The 16066-nt window shown below is 37.8% G+C and overlaps 1 protein-coding gene across 2 annotated transcripts in view; it reads right to left on the bottom strand.

Annotated features, from left to right (window-relative positions):
- The window catches only part of Pfkfb1 (6-phosphofructo-2-kinase/fructose-2,6-biphosphatase 1), a 70525-nt gene that overhangs the window by 51788 nt on the left and 2671 nt on the right, over window positions 1–16066 (bottom strand). The window contains exon 1 of one of the 2 annotated variants that reach the window (XM_005358869.3): window positions 12891–12988. The exons of the other annotated variant lie outside the window; for it this stretch is intronic. Coding sequence (XP_005358926.1) covers window positions 12891–12981 — 91 coding nt within the window. The 5' untranslated portion in view covers window positions 12982–12988. Of the gene's footprint in view, window positions 1–12890; window positions 12989–16066 lie in introns of those variants that run through there. 2 annotated transcript variants of the gene reach the window in all.

The raw sequence follows: 16066 nt of genomic DNA, 5'->3' as shown, positions 1-16066 counted from the left end.
AAGACACCTCGTGGTGTTACAGGGATATTAGAAATGGGTTAGGTCGATATGTAAGAGCTAGCCAATAAGAGGCTGGAACTAATGGGCCAGGCAGTGTTTAAAAGAATACAGTTTCCGTGTAATTATTTCGGGGCATAAGCTAGCCATGCGGGCAGCCGGGGTGCTGGGGACGCATCCCTGCTGCTCCTATTACAACAGCTAGATATCCATCAACTGGTGAACAATGTATATTGGTGCAGTTACATAATGGTATATTATTCAGCTGTTAAATGAAATCATGAAATTCTCAGGTAAATGGGTGGAGCTAGAGAAATCATAGTGAGGTAACCCAGACCACAAAAGACAACTGTTGCATGTTTTCTCTCATATGTGGATAAGCTTATTTGCGCACGCGTGCGTGTGTGTATGCGTATGTTTAGGAAAAGCACAGATATTAGGTACTTGGTAAGGAAACAGGAGGGAGGAAGGCATCTCCCCAAAAGGACGGAATTAGAATGTAGATATAATGGGATAAAGGGGAAACTAGAATAGGAATAAACGAGGAGGGGAACAGGAGAGCAAGGTAAAAAGGTAACACAGGGAGGGCCAACTAGCATTAAAGGCCTTTTGAGAAGTCACATGGAAACCTACTACTATAGAAACTTCCTAAAATTTATACAGACATGAAAGGAATCTAAATGGAGACACCATATAATATGGGAGACCATGCCCCAACAAGACATCTTATGACACCAAGTAAAACCTCCAGTGACAGAAATGGGCTATATCATGAGTCATTAACCAAAGGAATACCATAGAAACTCCCAAATACCACAGGCTATTGCCAAGGATATTGGTTACTCTCCATAACAAGATAGTACTTATGTAATTGAACACTGAAAGACTGAGCTGGTGTTTAATTAGAAGCTTCACTCCTACTAACTTTCATGGTACCAGAAGGTACTTTACATATGATCAGAAGAGAAAAGTAATCATCAGTTATCACCCAGCTACAAATCTGTGACCCATAACAGAGACCTGTCTGCAAGGTACACTAGTCCAATAGTTGCACAAATGCTATGGGAACAACAAACCACTTTTCAATTGGATATTAGGCCCATTCCATTATATGGACTATATGACATTTCTACAGTTTCCAAGAACCTGAGACTAGATAGGTCATAGGTCTAGTTAAAAACTAATAGTATTGGGGCTGGAGAAATGGCTCAGAGGTTAAGAACATTGCCTGTTCTTCCAAAGGTCCTGAGTTCAATTCCCAGCAACCACATGGTGGCTCACAACCATCTGTAATTGGGTCTGGTGCCCTCTTCTTGCCTGCAGGCATACACACAGACAGAATATTGTACACATAATAAATAAATAAATAAATATTTAAAAAAACCAAAAAAACTAATAGTATTATTTTGCTAAAGGAGTATAGCCATAAAATAAGTCCTAATGGCATATTGCTATACCCATAGAGCAGATCATCACTCAACCCTAATCAGAGAAGTTTATTCTTGCAGTAGATGGTAATTAACACAGAGACCCACAACTGGACATTTTGCAGAATGTAAGAGACTTTAGGGCACTCAGTTCATTAAATGTCTACCCTCCAGCCTCAGGGATCTATGTGTAAGAGGAAGTAGAAAGATTCTAAGAGGCAGAGGTGGTGGGTGTTTTTCAGACACTACAAGACTGATTCACATAGGAACTTACAGACTGTGACAGTATGCACAAGACCCGCACAGGTTCAAACCAGACAAACTTCTGGCACTGGGATGGAGAAGTGGACAAATATTCCCACCCCTAACCAAGAAGCTATTCGCAGCTGATACCTGTAGGAAAAGGGAAAATCAGTTTTCTCCAAATAGAGTGTCACTGCGTTATATCAAGCACACTAGAGGGCAGGCCCAATGCCCAGGAGTAAGTGGGCCAAGAAAAAAATGGATTGGGTGGGGTTTTTATTTGTGTGTGTGTGTATGCATGTGCTATTTGTTTTGTTTTTGTCTTATTTGTTTTCTTTTTGTCTGTTTAGATTTTTGCTTTTGTTGTTTTTCCCAGCTTTTTTTTCTTTTTTGAGAAAGCACCTGAAGTTGGGGTGGGTTGGTGGAGGAATGGAAAGGACCTGGAAAGTTGAGGGGGGGAAGAATATGATCAGCATATATTGTATAAAAATAATTTTAAAGTTGGGCAGTGGTGACTCACACTTTTAATCCCAGCACTTGGGAGGCAAAGGCAGGCAGATCTCTATAAGTTCGAGGTCAGCCTGGTCTACAGAGCTAGTCCTACGATAGTCAGGGCTACACAGAGAAACCCTATCTCAAAAAAAAAAAACCCAAAACAAATAATTAATAATAACAATTCTAAAAATTAAAAATGAATAAATGTTAAAAATTGGGGGCTGGAGCAATTTATGGATCGATAGTTAAGAGTACTTGATGCTCTTATAGAGACCAGGTTTTGAGGTCCTAGCACCCACACGGCAGTGCACAACCATTTCTTACTCCTGTTCCTGGAATTACAGCACCTTCTGGCCTGTGCAGACAGTGCGTGCACACAAATTTTATACATGCATTATATACATGCAGGAAAACACTCATAAGCATTAGTAAAATAAATTTAAAACATATTTTAAAATAGACTAAATATTTTTTAAATCCTTTATTCTAGCTTTTAAAAGATGCAATATATACTAGGGACATAACTGAGTAGTAAAGCACTTATTTGGCTACTACTTTCCAAGCCCATTTGATCCTCAGAATCGCAAAAATATATGTTGAAATAAAAATATGTAGTAATTACAGTATATAGTTCCCCTAGTAGAACAGTACACTAGAATTCATTCATAACTAAGTACAATTTAATACCCATTAAGCAACCTTAAACCAATGCTATCTGTTTTTCTTTCTTCAGTCCCTGATAACCATCATTCTACTGTCAACTTCTACAGAAGCAACTTTATAAGATTCTGAATGAAATCATGTGAACCTTGTTCTACTATAGTGGTTAGTTTCAGGAACCTCATAAATATGGGCAATTTTATTTAAAATTATTATTATTATTACTATTATTATTATTATTATTATTATTATTATTATTATTATTATTATCAATGTTTCTCTGTGTAGTGCTGCCTGTCCTGGAACTTACTATATAGACAAGACTGACCTCAAACTCACAGAGATTGACAGCCATTAACTCATAAGAGCTGGAGTTAAAGGTATGCATCGCCATGCCAGATATATTTTAAAAATTTAAGTGGTCAAATATAATAAGAAAACATAAGAAAATAGAAAAACAAAAAATATGAAGAGGAAAGGCAATGTATATATACTTAAAATATACATATGGAAGCAAGACTGGGCAGAAGAAATATTTGAGGACATAATGAAGAAAAGTGAATATGTACTATGAATAGGAAATAACAAGAACAAATATAATGAACAGAAAATGCTTCACAAGATGGGAGAATTTTTCAGGGAAAGTTATGTGTATTTTGAAATAGGGTCTTGCTAGGTACCACAGCCTGGCCTGAAACTCATGATACACTTGCCTTAGACTCCTGAGTGCTGATTTTGCAGATGGGCACCCCAATGTTCACCAAGATGGTGAGTTTTAATCCAGGTATATCAGTAATGACTTTCAATATAAAGTGCCTAAGAACATCAAAGACAGATATTCCAATACCAAATAAAGAAATAATATCCAACTATATGCTTTCTACAAAACACATATATCCTGATCTTATTGTAATCTTCTTCTATCTATATCTATCACTTACTAAAATATAAAATGCTAGGAATTGAACTTAAAGCAAGTACTCCATCACTGAGGTACATTCCAGCCTCCCTTGGGTTTTTATTTACTCTATATCTTTGGGTCTATAATGAAGGAAGAAACAACAAAGGCATTTCAGAAGTAGAAGTGGCCCAGAATAGGGCCTTATAAGAATCAAAAACCCTGTGGAATGAGAACATTTTTAGAGTTTGAAAGAGAACACAAGTAGACTTCATAGGAGTTTTCCCTTTTCCTCCTCCTACATTGTTTCTAGAAGGAATACAACCATTACTGTGAGTAGTTTCTGATCTGAACATATACAGAAAATAATAGCCTAAGAAACTGGAAAGCACTGAAAAGAAACAAAGAAAAATGAGGTTACTTATAACTTATTAGTGTTTTGGTCCTAAATAGCATACCAAATCTGGAGCTCAATTATCTTTTAAGACTTCTATCCAAGAACCAAACAGGCCACTAGATGGTGTATGATATGGGATACACTGTAAAGATTTGTCACTCATATTGGTCTAATAAAATGCTGATTGGTCAGTAGCTAGGCAGGATGGATAGGTGGGACAACCAGACTAGGAGAATTCTAGGAAGAGGAAATACAGAGAGTCAGTCACCAGCCAGATGCAGAGGAAGCAAGATGAGAATGCCTTACTAAGAAAAGGTACCAAGCCACATGGCTAAACATAGATAAGAATTATGGGTGAATTTAAGTCATAAGAGCTAGTACGTAATAATCCTGAGCTAACAGGTCAAATAGTACATAATTAATATAAGCCTCTGTGTATTTCTTTGGGACTGAATGGCTGTGGGACCAGGAGGGACAGAAACTTCCATCTACAAATGGTGCCCAAACGTTTGGAAAAATTTCCACATAAAGCCTGAGAAAGCTTTTTTTTTCTTTTTTTTAAAAAAAGGATTCTAGACAGACAAAAACAGAGACAAGTACAGCTTCTTGGTAACTGTTTTTTATCTGGTAAGCTCTGTTTACTGGCTGCAAGCAGAGGCATGGCTCCTTTAAGAGAAGCTTCCTGTAATATTGATTACAACTTGGAAAGATACAAGAGAGAGAAGAGACTTTCTCTGAAATATGACCAAAATGGAAGCTCAAAATAAGTCACTAAACAATTTTCTAATCTCTGGCAACTATAATTGCAACTAATCTCACACACACAAACACACAAAAAAAAGAAATTAGATAATCTTGAACGACATCATAAAGAGAGCAGGGAGAGGCACTCAATCTATAAAAGAACAATGATGGAGATTTCAGAAGCTTATCAAAAGACAGAAGCCAGTGAAATACAATTAAAAACAATAAACTGTCAACCTAGAATTCCATGTTAAGCAATATGTTCTTAAAAATCAATTCAGTGTTAACAGGTCTGCTCTATAATCAATGCTGGAAGGTACTTTAGACAACTCTGAAGGCACTTTAGCTCTTTAGATTGATCTAAGAAATCTAGATCTATATAAAAAAGGAAAAGACTTGGGAAATGACTTAATAAAGGTAAAATATTTTGATTTGTTCATAGTTTTAATGATGGAAAACAGAATTGTATATTTTTAAATTGGGGCTATTCTAAAAGGCATATAGTAATGTATCACTAGTGCTATTATTTGCATTTTCCTGAAGACTACTCCCTTTGAACAGAGGACTTTTTTGTATGTGTATTAGTATGTGTATGTGTGTGCATGCATATGTGTATGGTTGAGTATGCCCATGACGGTGCATACGGAAGCCAGAGGTCAATGTACTGGGTGATTATAGAAGATGGATAAATGAAATGATAATGGCAAAGTCCCAAAAGTAAAGTCAGAAGAATTAGGAATCCTAGGGTAAAAGCTATCTATGTTATACATGAAGTGATATTTGAAGATAAACAGTTTATTTGAAGATAACCTTAAATATTTAAATGTATGCTATAAAGCCTAGGGCAAATGCTATGATTTGAAGATGTTGCTTTCAAAACTGATACACTGAAAGTGCGTGGCTAGTGGGGTGGAACACTGAAATGAAAATATTTCTGAAATACCAAAGTCAGACAAAGATATCAGAAGAAAATTACAGACCAATATGTCACCTCAACAAAGTACTATTAAATTGGATCCAGAGAAGCATTAAACAATATTATATGTATATAATAATTAAAAATAACAATACAAATGTTCGTGAGGATATGGAAAAACTGAAACCCTCATATATTTATTTCTTTGGGAAACAAAATATGATAAAATCACTTTTAAATGCAGTTTGGCAGAATATTCACTCAGATCATTTTAGACAGTATCTATGATTTAGGAATTCCACACCTAAGTGAAATAAAAACTATGTCCATATAAAAATTTGTACAGGAATGTTTGTGACAGCATTATTCAGAGTAGACAAAAGTGGGAACAACCAAAATGCCAATCACTTTATGAATATATGAAATAAGTGGTATGTTCATATAGCAAGATAATAGTTGCCTATAACATGCTGTAAACATGCTACAACGTACATTAACCTTGAAAACATGCACAACAAAACAGATCAAACACTAAAGGCCACAGTAGACGTGTCCATTTCTATGGAATGCCTCAAATAGACTCAGCCATTGAAGTGGAGAGTAGGTTAGTAGTTGCCAAGGGTGGAGGGAAGGCTGGAATGGAAAAGTACACTAAAAAGCATAAAGTTTCTTTTTCCTACAATGAGTTTTAAAATAACTAGTAGGGGGGCTGCAACACAAATAAACGATACATGTCTGAGATGATGAATAGACTAATTTAATATAATCATTCACACTGTATATGTATATTGAAATATGCTGTTTCCCACAAATGTGTAGTTATAAGTTCATTAAATCTGAAAATATTTTTATTCTTTGAGAATTTCATACATTAATAAAATATATTTTTTATTATATTCATTCCCCTGATCTTCCAATGCCCCAAGGTCCCTCCAATTTTTAAATACATATTTTAAATGTTGTAGAATTAGTGATCATAGTTGTACAACTATATGAATACATTCAAAACCATTTTCTGATACACTTGAAGATGTTGAATTTTATGTTATATGAATTGTTTATCTATCAAAAAACAATTTCAATGTGTGTGATGGAACATGCCTTTAATCCTAGGACTTGGAAAGGAGAAGCAGGTAGATCTCTGAAAGTTCGAGGTCAGCCTGGCCTCCATAATGAATTTCAGGACAGCCAAAACTACTTAATAGAGACTTTGTCTCAAACAAAATAAAACAATTTTTAATGATAGAGGGGTTCCCAGGTGTCCACGGGGATGTCCCCAGCTAGGTCCTTGGACAGCAGAGGAGAGGGTATCTGACCGATCCTTGCCCCACTATCACGCTGATGATTATCTCCAATATCACCATAGAATCTTCATCCAGCGACAAATGGAGATAGAGACAGAGTCCCTCATCAGCGCAATGGACTGAGCCCCCAAGGTCCAGTTGAAAGGCAGAAGGAGGGAGAAGATGAGCAAAGAAGTCAGGACCGTGAGGGGTTGGTCCACCAACCGAGGTTGTGTGCCTGATCTAATGGGAGCTCACCAAATCCAGCTGGACTGGGACTGAATGAATGAGCATGTGATCAAACCGGACTCTCTGATTGTGCCTGACAATGGAGGCTGACTGAGAAGCCATTGATAAAGGCACCGGGACACGTTTTTACATGTTCTGCCATTTTGGGACCCTAGTCTATATGGATGCACAGCTCCTTAGGTCTGGATGGAGGGGGGAGGGCCTTGGACTTCCCGCAGTCCCTGCCCTCTCTCAAGCAGGGTGGGAGAGGGAGAAGTGGGTATGTGGGAGCAGGAGGGGATTGGGAGGAGGAAAGGAAGTGTAAATAATTGAATAGAAAAATAAAAAAAATGAAAATAAAAAAAGACTGTATAGTATCCAAATTATGTATGGTTAAACATTTTGTAAAGACAAATAAACAAAAAATGCTTTATTTTTATTTTTCTAATAGAAATACTTACATTGATTCTGAATGAAATATCAAAATAGAAATTAACATTTCACAATTCTTCAAAAAATATAATAAATCTATATTTGTAAATAAAAAAGAAAAACATATCAGGCAAACATTAAACTTAATACAACTGAGTGTATGTATATTAATATCACAGGAAAATAAGATTGTAGGGCAATATGACAATAACTATTTGATATTCTCAAAGATAGAACAGTGAAAAAAAGAAATAAAAAGGAAAGGAAAGGACATGACTGCTCCCAGGAATGATGGAGAAGAAAGTTTATTATAGAGATATGTGAGAGAGCATAGTCAGAGAGAGGAACATCAGGGAAAGTCCAGAGTGAACATAACCAGACTGAGGTGGGCCTTGTGGGGAAAAAAGGAAAGGCAGGGAGAGAAAAAGGGGGGGGGGGGAATCAGGTACAGAAGCCAGGAGGCCAAAGGTACAAAAGGGCAGGTAATCAAAATGCCTGAATTATACAGGGAAGAGCCTCTGGGGGAAGGGCAGTCCAGACTCTGGGCCAGAGAGTTCAGGGCAGAGGGCGAGGTATGCCAGTCATATTCAGAAACAGGTAGGGACTGAGGGATGCTGGGAGAACCTGGCTGTCAGGTCCAGCTTTGATATGTTAAATAGGCACTTCAGCTCCTTGCCCCAGGTTTGAATCTTAACCAGCAGTCTAAATTTACTTGTAACTATCTAAATTTATTTATAACAAGCTGACAAATTGGCAAATTATTAGGAGACTTTGACCAATTATCCACAATGATAGGCAGCCCAAACACCAGTAGAATATTGGTACACTTCAACCATATTAACAAGCAAGATATTAACAAACAAAACCTAAGATAAACACAACACGAAGGTAAAATATACAATCTTTTCAAGTGCTCAGAGAATAGTCACCAAATGCTACATAAAGCATATATCAAGGCCCTGGGATCATACAAAGTTTGTTTTCTGGCAGGAATGGAATTTGAGTGGATATGGCAATGGCAATGACCTATCTAAACAGAAGCTGGCTCAAGGGCTGGCACTAAGTAGAAGAGGTGTTCGGCTGCTCCAAGAATTAACCTCTTAGCTGCTACACGACAGTCAGGAGAGTCCTAGCAGTGCTGGAATAGACATTAAGGCAAGGGGGGTAACTGGGTAAGTGTTAGACTTTGCAAATCTATGGCAGTATCTAATTATCAAGTGGTCTAAAAGACCTATGCATACATACAACACAAGCCAGGTTTAGTAGACCAATTGTAGATCAGAAAAGAAAAAAGCCTAAAAATAAATGAGATGACCATCTAAATCTGTTAGTTAAAAAAATATTCAAAGAGAGCAAGACATGAATAGTTACTTGAAAGCAAATTAAACAAAAAGTAAAGGTAAAGGAAGAACAAACAAAAAATAAAGCTTAAGGAAACAAAGTCCAAAGCTGATTTTTTTTTAATTTTAAAAAGAACCATACAACTTATAAACTGTTCACAAGATTTGTTAAGAGAGAAAAAAACAAAGGTACAATAAAACAATGTTGTTAGAGAATCTATTCTGTGAAAGTTTTCAATAAAAAATAAATGAATCTTAGAAAAAGAACATATAACAAAAAAACAGACATTTTTAAAAGATATACATACAAACTTTAAATAAACTTGAAAACTTGTGAAATAGAAAATTCTAAGAAAATCATAACAGTAAGTATTAATACAAGTACAAGCAGGAAACAAAACAAACTCCATAACTTTCAAAGAAACTATAATAGTTAAAAGGTTTAAAAGACCCACTAGGACTAGACTGTTTGATCTGGAAGTACTGCCAAATATTTGAGGAACAGACAGTTCTGGGACAAACCCTGTCAGAGACGGAACGAAAGAAAATAGTTCGCATCTCACTGCATGATGTTAGTATAACCTTGACACCAAAATCAGAAAATGACAACATGAGAACAGACTCTCTCCTGAAGAAAATATGAAAGTACTGAACAAAATTTTGGTGAACTGAATTTAGAAGTACTTTTAAGTCCCAGGACTGCAAGATTAGTTCATAATAAGAAAAACCATGCAGCACAAAAAAAGCTAAAATTAAAATAATCATGCTGTATTTCAATAGACACAGAAAATACATCTCATAAATTTCAACATCAACTCACTATGTCATTAGGAATAATGAGATACCTTCTTAAGAGGTATCTGCCAAAAAAAATATACATTCAATTATTCCATGGTCAAACTTTCAAAAACAGTCTCTTTAAAAGCAGTATCAAGATATGAATGTTCATTATTAACATACTTACAAAAACTACATTATATTATGTGTGTGTTTATATGTTTTGGAGGTGGGCTCTTAGCAATTAATATAAGAAAATACAAGCATTAACATAAGAAAAAAAGATATTTAAGAATCACAAGGATAAGGATTGCTGCGGAGAAATGAAAGCTGTAATTTGTATACAAATTGCCAAAGCTAATAAGCAAGTCTAGTAGGTTTGCCAATTTTTTTTTGTTTGTTTTTTTGAGACAAGTTTTCTCTGTGTAGCTTTGGAGCCTGTCCTGGAACTTGCTCTTGTAGACCAGGCTGGCTTCAGACTCACAGAGATCAGCCTGCCTCTGCTTCCCAAGTGCTGAGATTAAAGGCGTGGGCCACCACAGCCCGGCCGGTTCGTCAATTTTAAATTCACCATATACTACTATAAAACACAACTTTTTACAAAAGTACTGTTTATACTAACAATAAAAATAAACAAGAAAAACTCCTTAAAATGATGTGCAAACCCTTCCTAGAAAAAATAATAAAACATTACTCCAAATAACATGAAAAAAGTCAAAATTTTTCAAGAGATATATTATGTTTAAGGAAAATTAAATAACACAAGATGGTTATTCTCCCCACATTGATTTATAGATTGAGTATAATTCTAATCAAATCCTTCAAATATTGCCTCTCTGTGTGTATAACTTGAAAAGACGATTCCACAATCTATGGGGAAGAGCAGTTGGCCAAGAATAGTCAAGATATTTCATAAGAAGGGCAAGATGGAAGTTTACTCTACGAAAATAAATGTTCACTGCACTACTGTTTAAAGCTAAAATTTAAAAATTACCTAATGCTCATCAGTAGTAAGATAGATAAACCGCAAGATCATCATAAAATGTAATAGTACACCGCAAGGAAAAATAAACAAGCTATGAATACACACAAAAATAATGAGTGGCTCGTATACATATAATATTGAGTAAGAAAGTGCAGCTATCCAAGCACTTTATACATGCTTATACATTTAATAGTCAGAACAAAGTGATTGATTCTATACTCCAAAGAGGATGCTATAAGCAATGAGAGTCAAACCTTTCTCAGGTCAATACCTGCCTACCTAGCCTGGGAGGAAAGGCAGACATTGCCAAAGGCCCTGGCCACAAAATTCAGTTAATCATTAAGGAGTGTTGTGAAAACAGTGATGGTAAAAGTAAAAGTAAAAATCCAAGTGATCATTGACAGAGCATCTGTCCTGGGCCAGGCTCAGGACTTCACACTGGGTATGATGGTGAATAAGAGGAGGCGACCATGTTTTTGTTTAATAACATTTCCTGAGTGCATGCTATGTGCTGGGCATTCTTCTAAGTACATTACCCATTTCAGCTTACCTCATCTTTGCAACAGCACTGCTATCACTATCAGTTTACAGGTGAGGCAACAGAAGCAAAAAGAGCCTTGTCTACATTAACAAAGACAGGAGGTGGGACTCAAAGCTACACAGCCTTGCATCTGGTAAGTATTACTCTTACGAACAATTAAGGAATATAGTGCTCAGAATTAAAATAAACACATATTTTTCCGTTTTGTGCAGGGTTTGTTCTTGTATTGTTTTTGAGATAGAGTTTTTGAGATACAGCTCTAGCTGGTTGAGAACTTAGAGTATAGCTAAGATTAGCTCTCAAACTTACAGCAATCCTCCTGAATCTGCCTCCTGAGTATTGGTCAGATTTCTCAGGAATATAAGGGGCTTCACTCTGGAAGACCTATCTAGCTATGCAGAATGGTTTCACTGCTTGTCAGCTAAACCCAAGAGGATCAAGAGTAGCTGGACAGGTAAGGGTGGAATGAGCTTCTATCTTATACACACTCCTATATTTCCAGATGAGTAATTAGAATTGCTGATGAAGATAACAATGGAGAACATGACATTGGGTTTTATCCTCCATTCTGCTTCCTCTATACATATCCTGCATCTTATGTACTAATCTAATATTGTATGTCTTTCTGGAACAGCTATGATGAAGTAATACCCACAGTATGCCTTAGGACTACTGTCGTCTAACATTGGGTCTAGTAGCTTCCTCCGCAGCTGCTTGAGCTGTCTGAATCCTGCAGTTCACAGATGTCTTATCTCTAGCCCCCTTCTGCACTCTCAAGCTGGGCTGGAAACACCTAGTTGCACAAGTATCTCGGTTATCTATGAGAAATGGCATACTTCAGTTTCAAAGCCTATTTCTAAGCTTTGCTTACTTTCCCTCAGCCTGTTCCTTAAAATTTCAAGTTGAATAATACACCAGTAGGCTTGGTTTGGTGATACTGTTTTTCCCTCAGCTCCTCAGGCTATCTATAAATGTCAAGGCCAGGAAGGCATACAGGAGCCCAGTACTTAGTCTTCCCCAGCCCAGGCAGGTACAGACTTATTTTTAAAAGGACGGTGAAAGCAGAAGGGCAATGCTGACATGGTAGTGTTGTGAACTCAGCACCTATCCTCCAAGACATGATGCCAGGAACCATCACCTTATTTCACCCTGGCATAAATTAAACAAAATCCATTTCCAGATCCTTCATAAAAGAAGTCAAACTAAAATATTCTGAATAGTACTATACTAGAACCTTCACATTCTAGAAAAAAGCATTCCAAACAAGCTCCCAATTCAAGGGGGAAAGCCCTTAGTCTGGGGTACCCATAGTTTAGGTGCTCTTTATCTAATCTTCATTCTTTGTTCTCTGCCTGACTTTCTTTTTTACTTCCGTACCCTTTCTCATATTAGCCTCTTGTTATGTTCCAGCTATTTTATTCAATTGTTCATCTATTCCAACTATGTGAGGGCAGGAGTGGACAGAGAGCACCGTTTATTTTTCTAGACCCCCTACCCCGACCACCCACAAATGTAAACCCCACTTACAGCCCCTTCGCCGTTGAAGCCTGCTGCTGCTGTGTGGAATCCAGATCTTCTGTAACCTGGTTTGAGTGAGTTCTCCCATCTCTTGAGACATCTTAGACGTTGCAGCAATGACAACACTGACGACAAGGTATTGGAGCTCACTACCTATGTTTCTAGCTGTCCTTTCTGATGTCGCGGCCACAGCAGTAGGTGGGCAGGGCTGAGCCAGGGAAATCACTGGGTTTCTGAGCCTCTCAAAGACTATCTCCAGCTCCCTCTTTTCCTTCTGCTCCTGTATGTACAAGTTGGGACGTGGGTGCTGAAAGCCAGAGGCTAGGCAGAAGTCAGCAAAGGCCTCTGAACTCTAAGAGCTATGTACATAGAAGATAAGTTGGAGCCCAGCAAGGAGGGGAGCCAGCAAGACAGCCCAGGTCTGACCAGTTACTTCCCGCCAATGAAGACAGGACTAGTAGAGTATGCAAATAAAAAACCCAAAGATCATGTGCTTACATCCTGTGTGGTGTGCCATGACAAAGGTGATGGAGATAGGTCTCAGCTTTGAAATAAAAAAGCAGGCCTAATTACAATGTGAAGCTCCAACACAGATAGAGATTCACACCAGAATTTCATGAACCCTCAAAACAAAACCACAAACATAATGGCCCTAATTGAAAATGCAATGTTTTGAGCTAGCAACTTAAGATCCAAACTGGAAGTAGACTTTCACTACCTCACTGCTCATCCTACTCAACAAGGCATTGCAAAAATTGTCCTTCCCTGGAGTTTGCTGCCTGCCTCTCCACAAGACCTCTCCCTCTTAAAATGAGCTGTCCGGGGCTCCTCAAAGAGATTGGCACTATCTGATCAACTTTATACTCTCTCCAGCCAAGGTTAAATAAATCAAGTAAATCTGACACCTTGGGAATAGGAGTGAATGCAGCCATTGCTGGGCAGAGAGCCGATATGTAAGCGCAGTTCACATGGCTGCCAATGCTATGAGATGAGCCAGCAATAACGGCAGCACAGTCTAATCCAAACCCCAGCTAAAGCTCATCATGCCAAGTTGTTGGGATGGGGGCTTAGGAGAGTGGAAACTGCACTGAGCAAAGTATGCATGAGGGGCAAGAGACAATGACCTATATCTAAACAGCACAATTTCACATGCCAGAGCCACCTCATCCAGACGCCTCCCCTTTGCTTGTCCCCACTCTTCTTGCCATTCCCTGGTTATTTTGAGACTTTTATCTGTAGAATTCATGCAACTGCACAGCTCGCCTGGAAGATGTCCAAGTGCCCTTTTACTCCATTCTCTGTAACCTTCCCACCCCCAACAAACCTCCAGTGATTGGGTATTAGGAAGCTCAACTTTCTTCCACTGAGCTGGACTACGCAAGGACAGTCTCTCAGGAAAAGAAATCTCCAGGCCCTGCCCTCAAATGCTCCCAGCTCCACTCTGCCTTTTAAGAAGCTTCCTAAAATATCTTCTCAGAACTTTCTTCTATTCAAGGGTTAGATTCCCTCCAGTTGCTGTGTCTACATCATATAAGACTTTCAATACCAAAGTCTACCTATGACAATGCACCTACTGTGGCAGTGGATCCCAACAGTTAAGAACAATGGAGTAAGAAGCCACACTGCCTGGGTGGAAACTCACTTTGCCCCATTGCTGGATCTAAGAAACTGGGCAGAGGGCTAATTTTTCAGAGACTTAGCTGTTTTTTGCTTTGTTTTGCTCTTTCATTTGGTATATAGGGAAGGAAAGTAGTGCCTTACTAGCCTTCAGGGCTAGTAAAGAGCCAATATACTGATATACATAAAGAAACCTGGGAAATGTTGAATATATATTATTCAACATTGCCGTTCCATTTGTGAAGTAAATGAGTCGGTTCTTTCAAGTAATCTGTAAACTCTATCATAATATTATGATGCAGGATTAACATTTGCACCATGAAGAGTTCCTGAGAATCAATTAGAGATAAACTCATTTTCGGTTTCTGTTAACTATGTCCAGCATAGAACGTCAAATCCTACATGTTCTCGCTTATTTGCAGAACCTAAAAGATGTTGGTAAGAAGCTGAGTATAGACTAGTGGGAAAAGAAGAGGGGAAGAAAGAACAACTGTTGTGGGATTCGGGTAGAGAGCAGGACTAACTTCTGATGTTCTAAAGCTGTGCATCAGAAGGATAACAATAGTTGAAAGCAAGTAATTATACTTCTAAGTAGCTAGTAGAGAGGAGAAACGATAAATATTTGAGGTTATACCTATCCCAATTAATCACCGCACATTATATGCACGTATTAAAACATACAGTAGCACACAAGTATGTATAATTAGGTGTCAATTTAAAGTTAAAAAATAACTAAGTCTTTCAGATTAGCAGAGAACCCCTAGAGTCTTAGAAACAGACTTTATAAAACACAAGTTTCTTAACTCTAATAAGACACATAACTAGTGGAAGTCTATTTTAAAGATCTTACTAGTCTCTATGGTTTCAAATGTCCACAAAGCATCATTTCATTTATCTTACTTGTTCCTTTCAAACACCCACAGTAAAAACACAGGGAAATGGGTCTGAGGAAGGGACAGCTTGTCCAAGGTAATCTAGCCAATCACATGAAAATAACTTTTATGTTTATAAATTTGTCCTTATGACACTGCCAAGAATCAAGAAGATAATTTTAGTAGCAAGAAATCTGAGCTAGGTGGCTAGAAAGCCTCTGACAAGATCTGAAAGGGTAAAAGTCAGGGTCTGGGTTTGACAATCTAATTTAAACCTGTCTATGAAACTTTCCACCATTCTCAGCCCAGAAACAGAATAAAACAAGCCTTCCAGAAATGCCCCAGACTAGCATTCAAACCTCTGCTAAATCTGTCCCAACCTACCTATTCAGTCTGCTATCCCTCAGACCCCATGTTTAACTGCACTGGCTGATTCACAGGGCCCAGAAACAGCATTTTCCTGTCTTTAAGCATTTGCTTAGCCTGGAGCATCTTCTACTCTCATTGAGCTCTGTCATGCTCGTCAAGTTCTGTTTTAGTGTTTCCCTTCTCTGAAAGTCAGCCTTGGAGCCTTGAGAGAGGCTTTGCCTTTGATTTTCATATTGCATATGTATCTCTATGTGAGCAAGGCTTTCTCTTTTCCTAACTAGACTTTGGGCTCCTTGAAAATGGGGCCTGAATCCCTGTGATCTTCTA

Source organism: Microtus ochrogaster, chromosome X (assembly GCF_000317375.1).
Source record: "Microtus ochrogaster isolate Prairie Vole_2 chromosome X, MicOch1.0, whole genome shotgun sequence".
Lineage (NCBI taxonomy): Eukaryota > Metazoa > Chordata > Mammalia > Rodentia > Cricetidae > Microtus > Microtus ochrogaster.
Note: the sequence above shows the minus strand (reverse complement) of the source record. Positions and strands in the feature narration are given on the sequence as shown.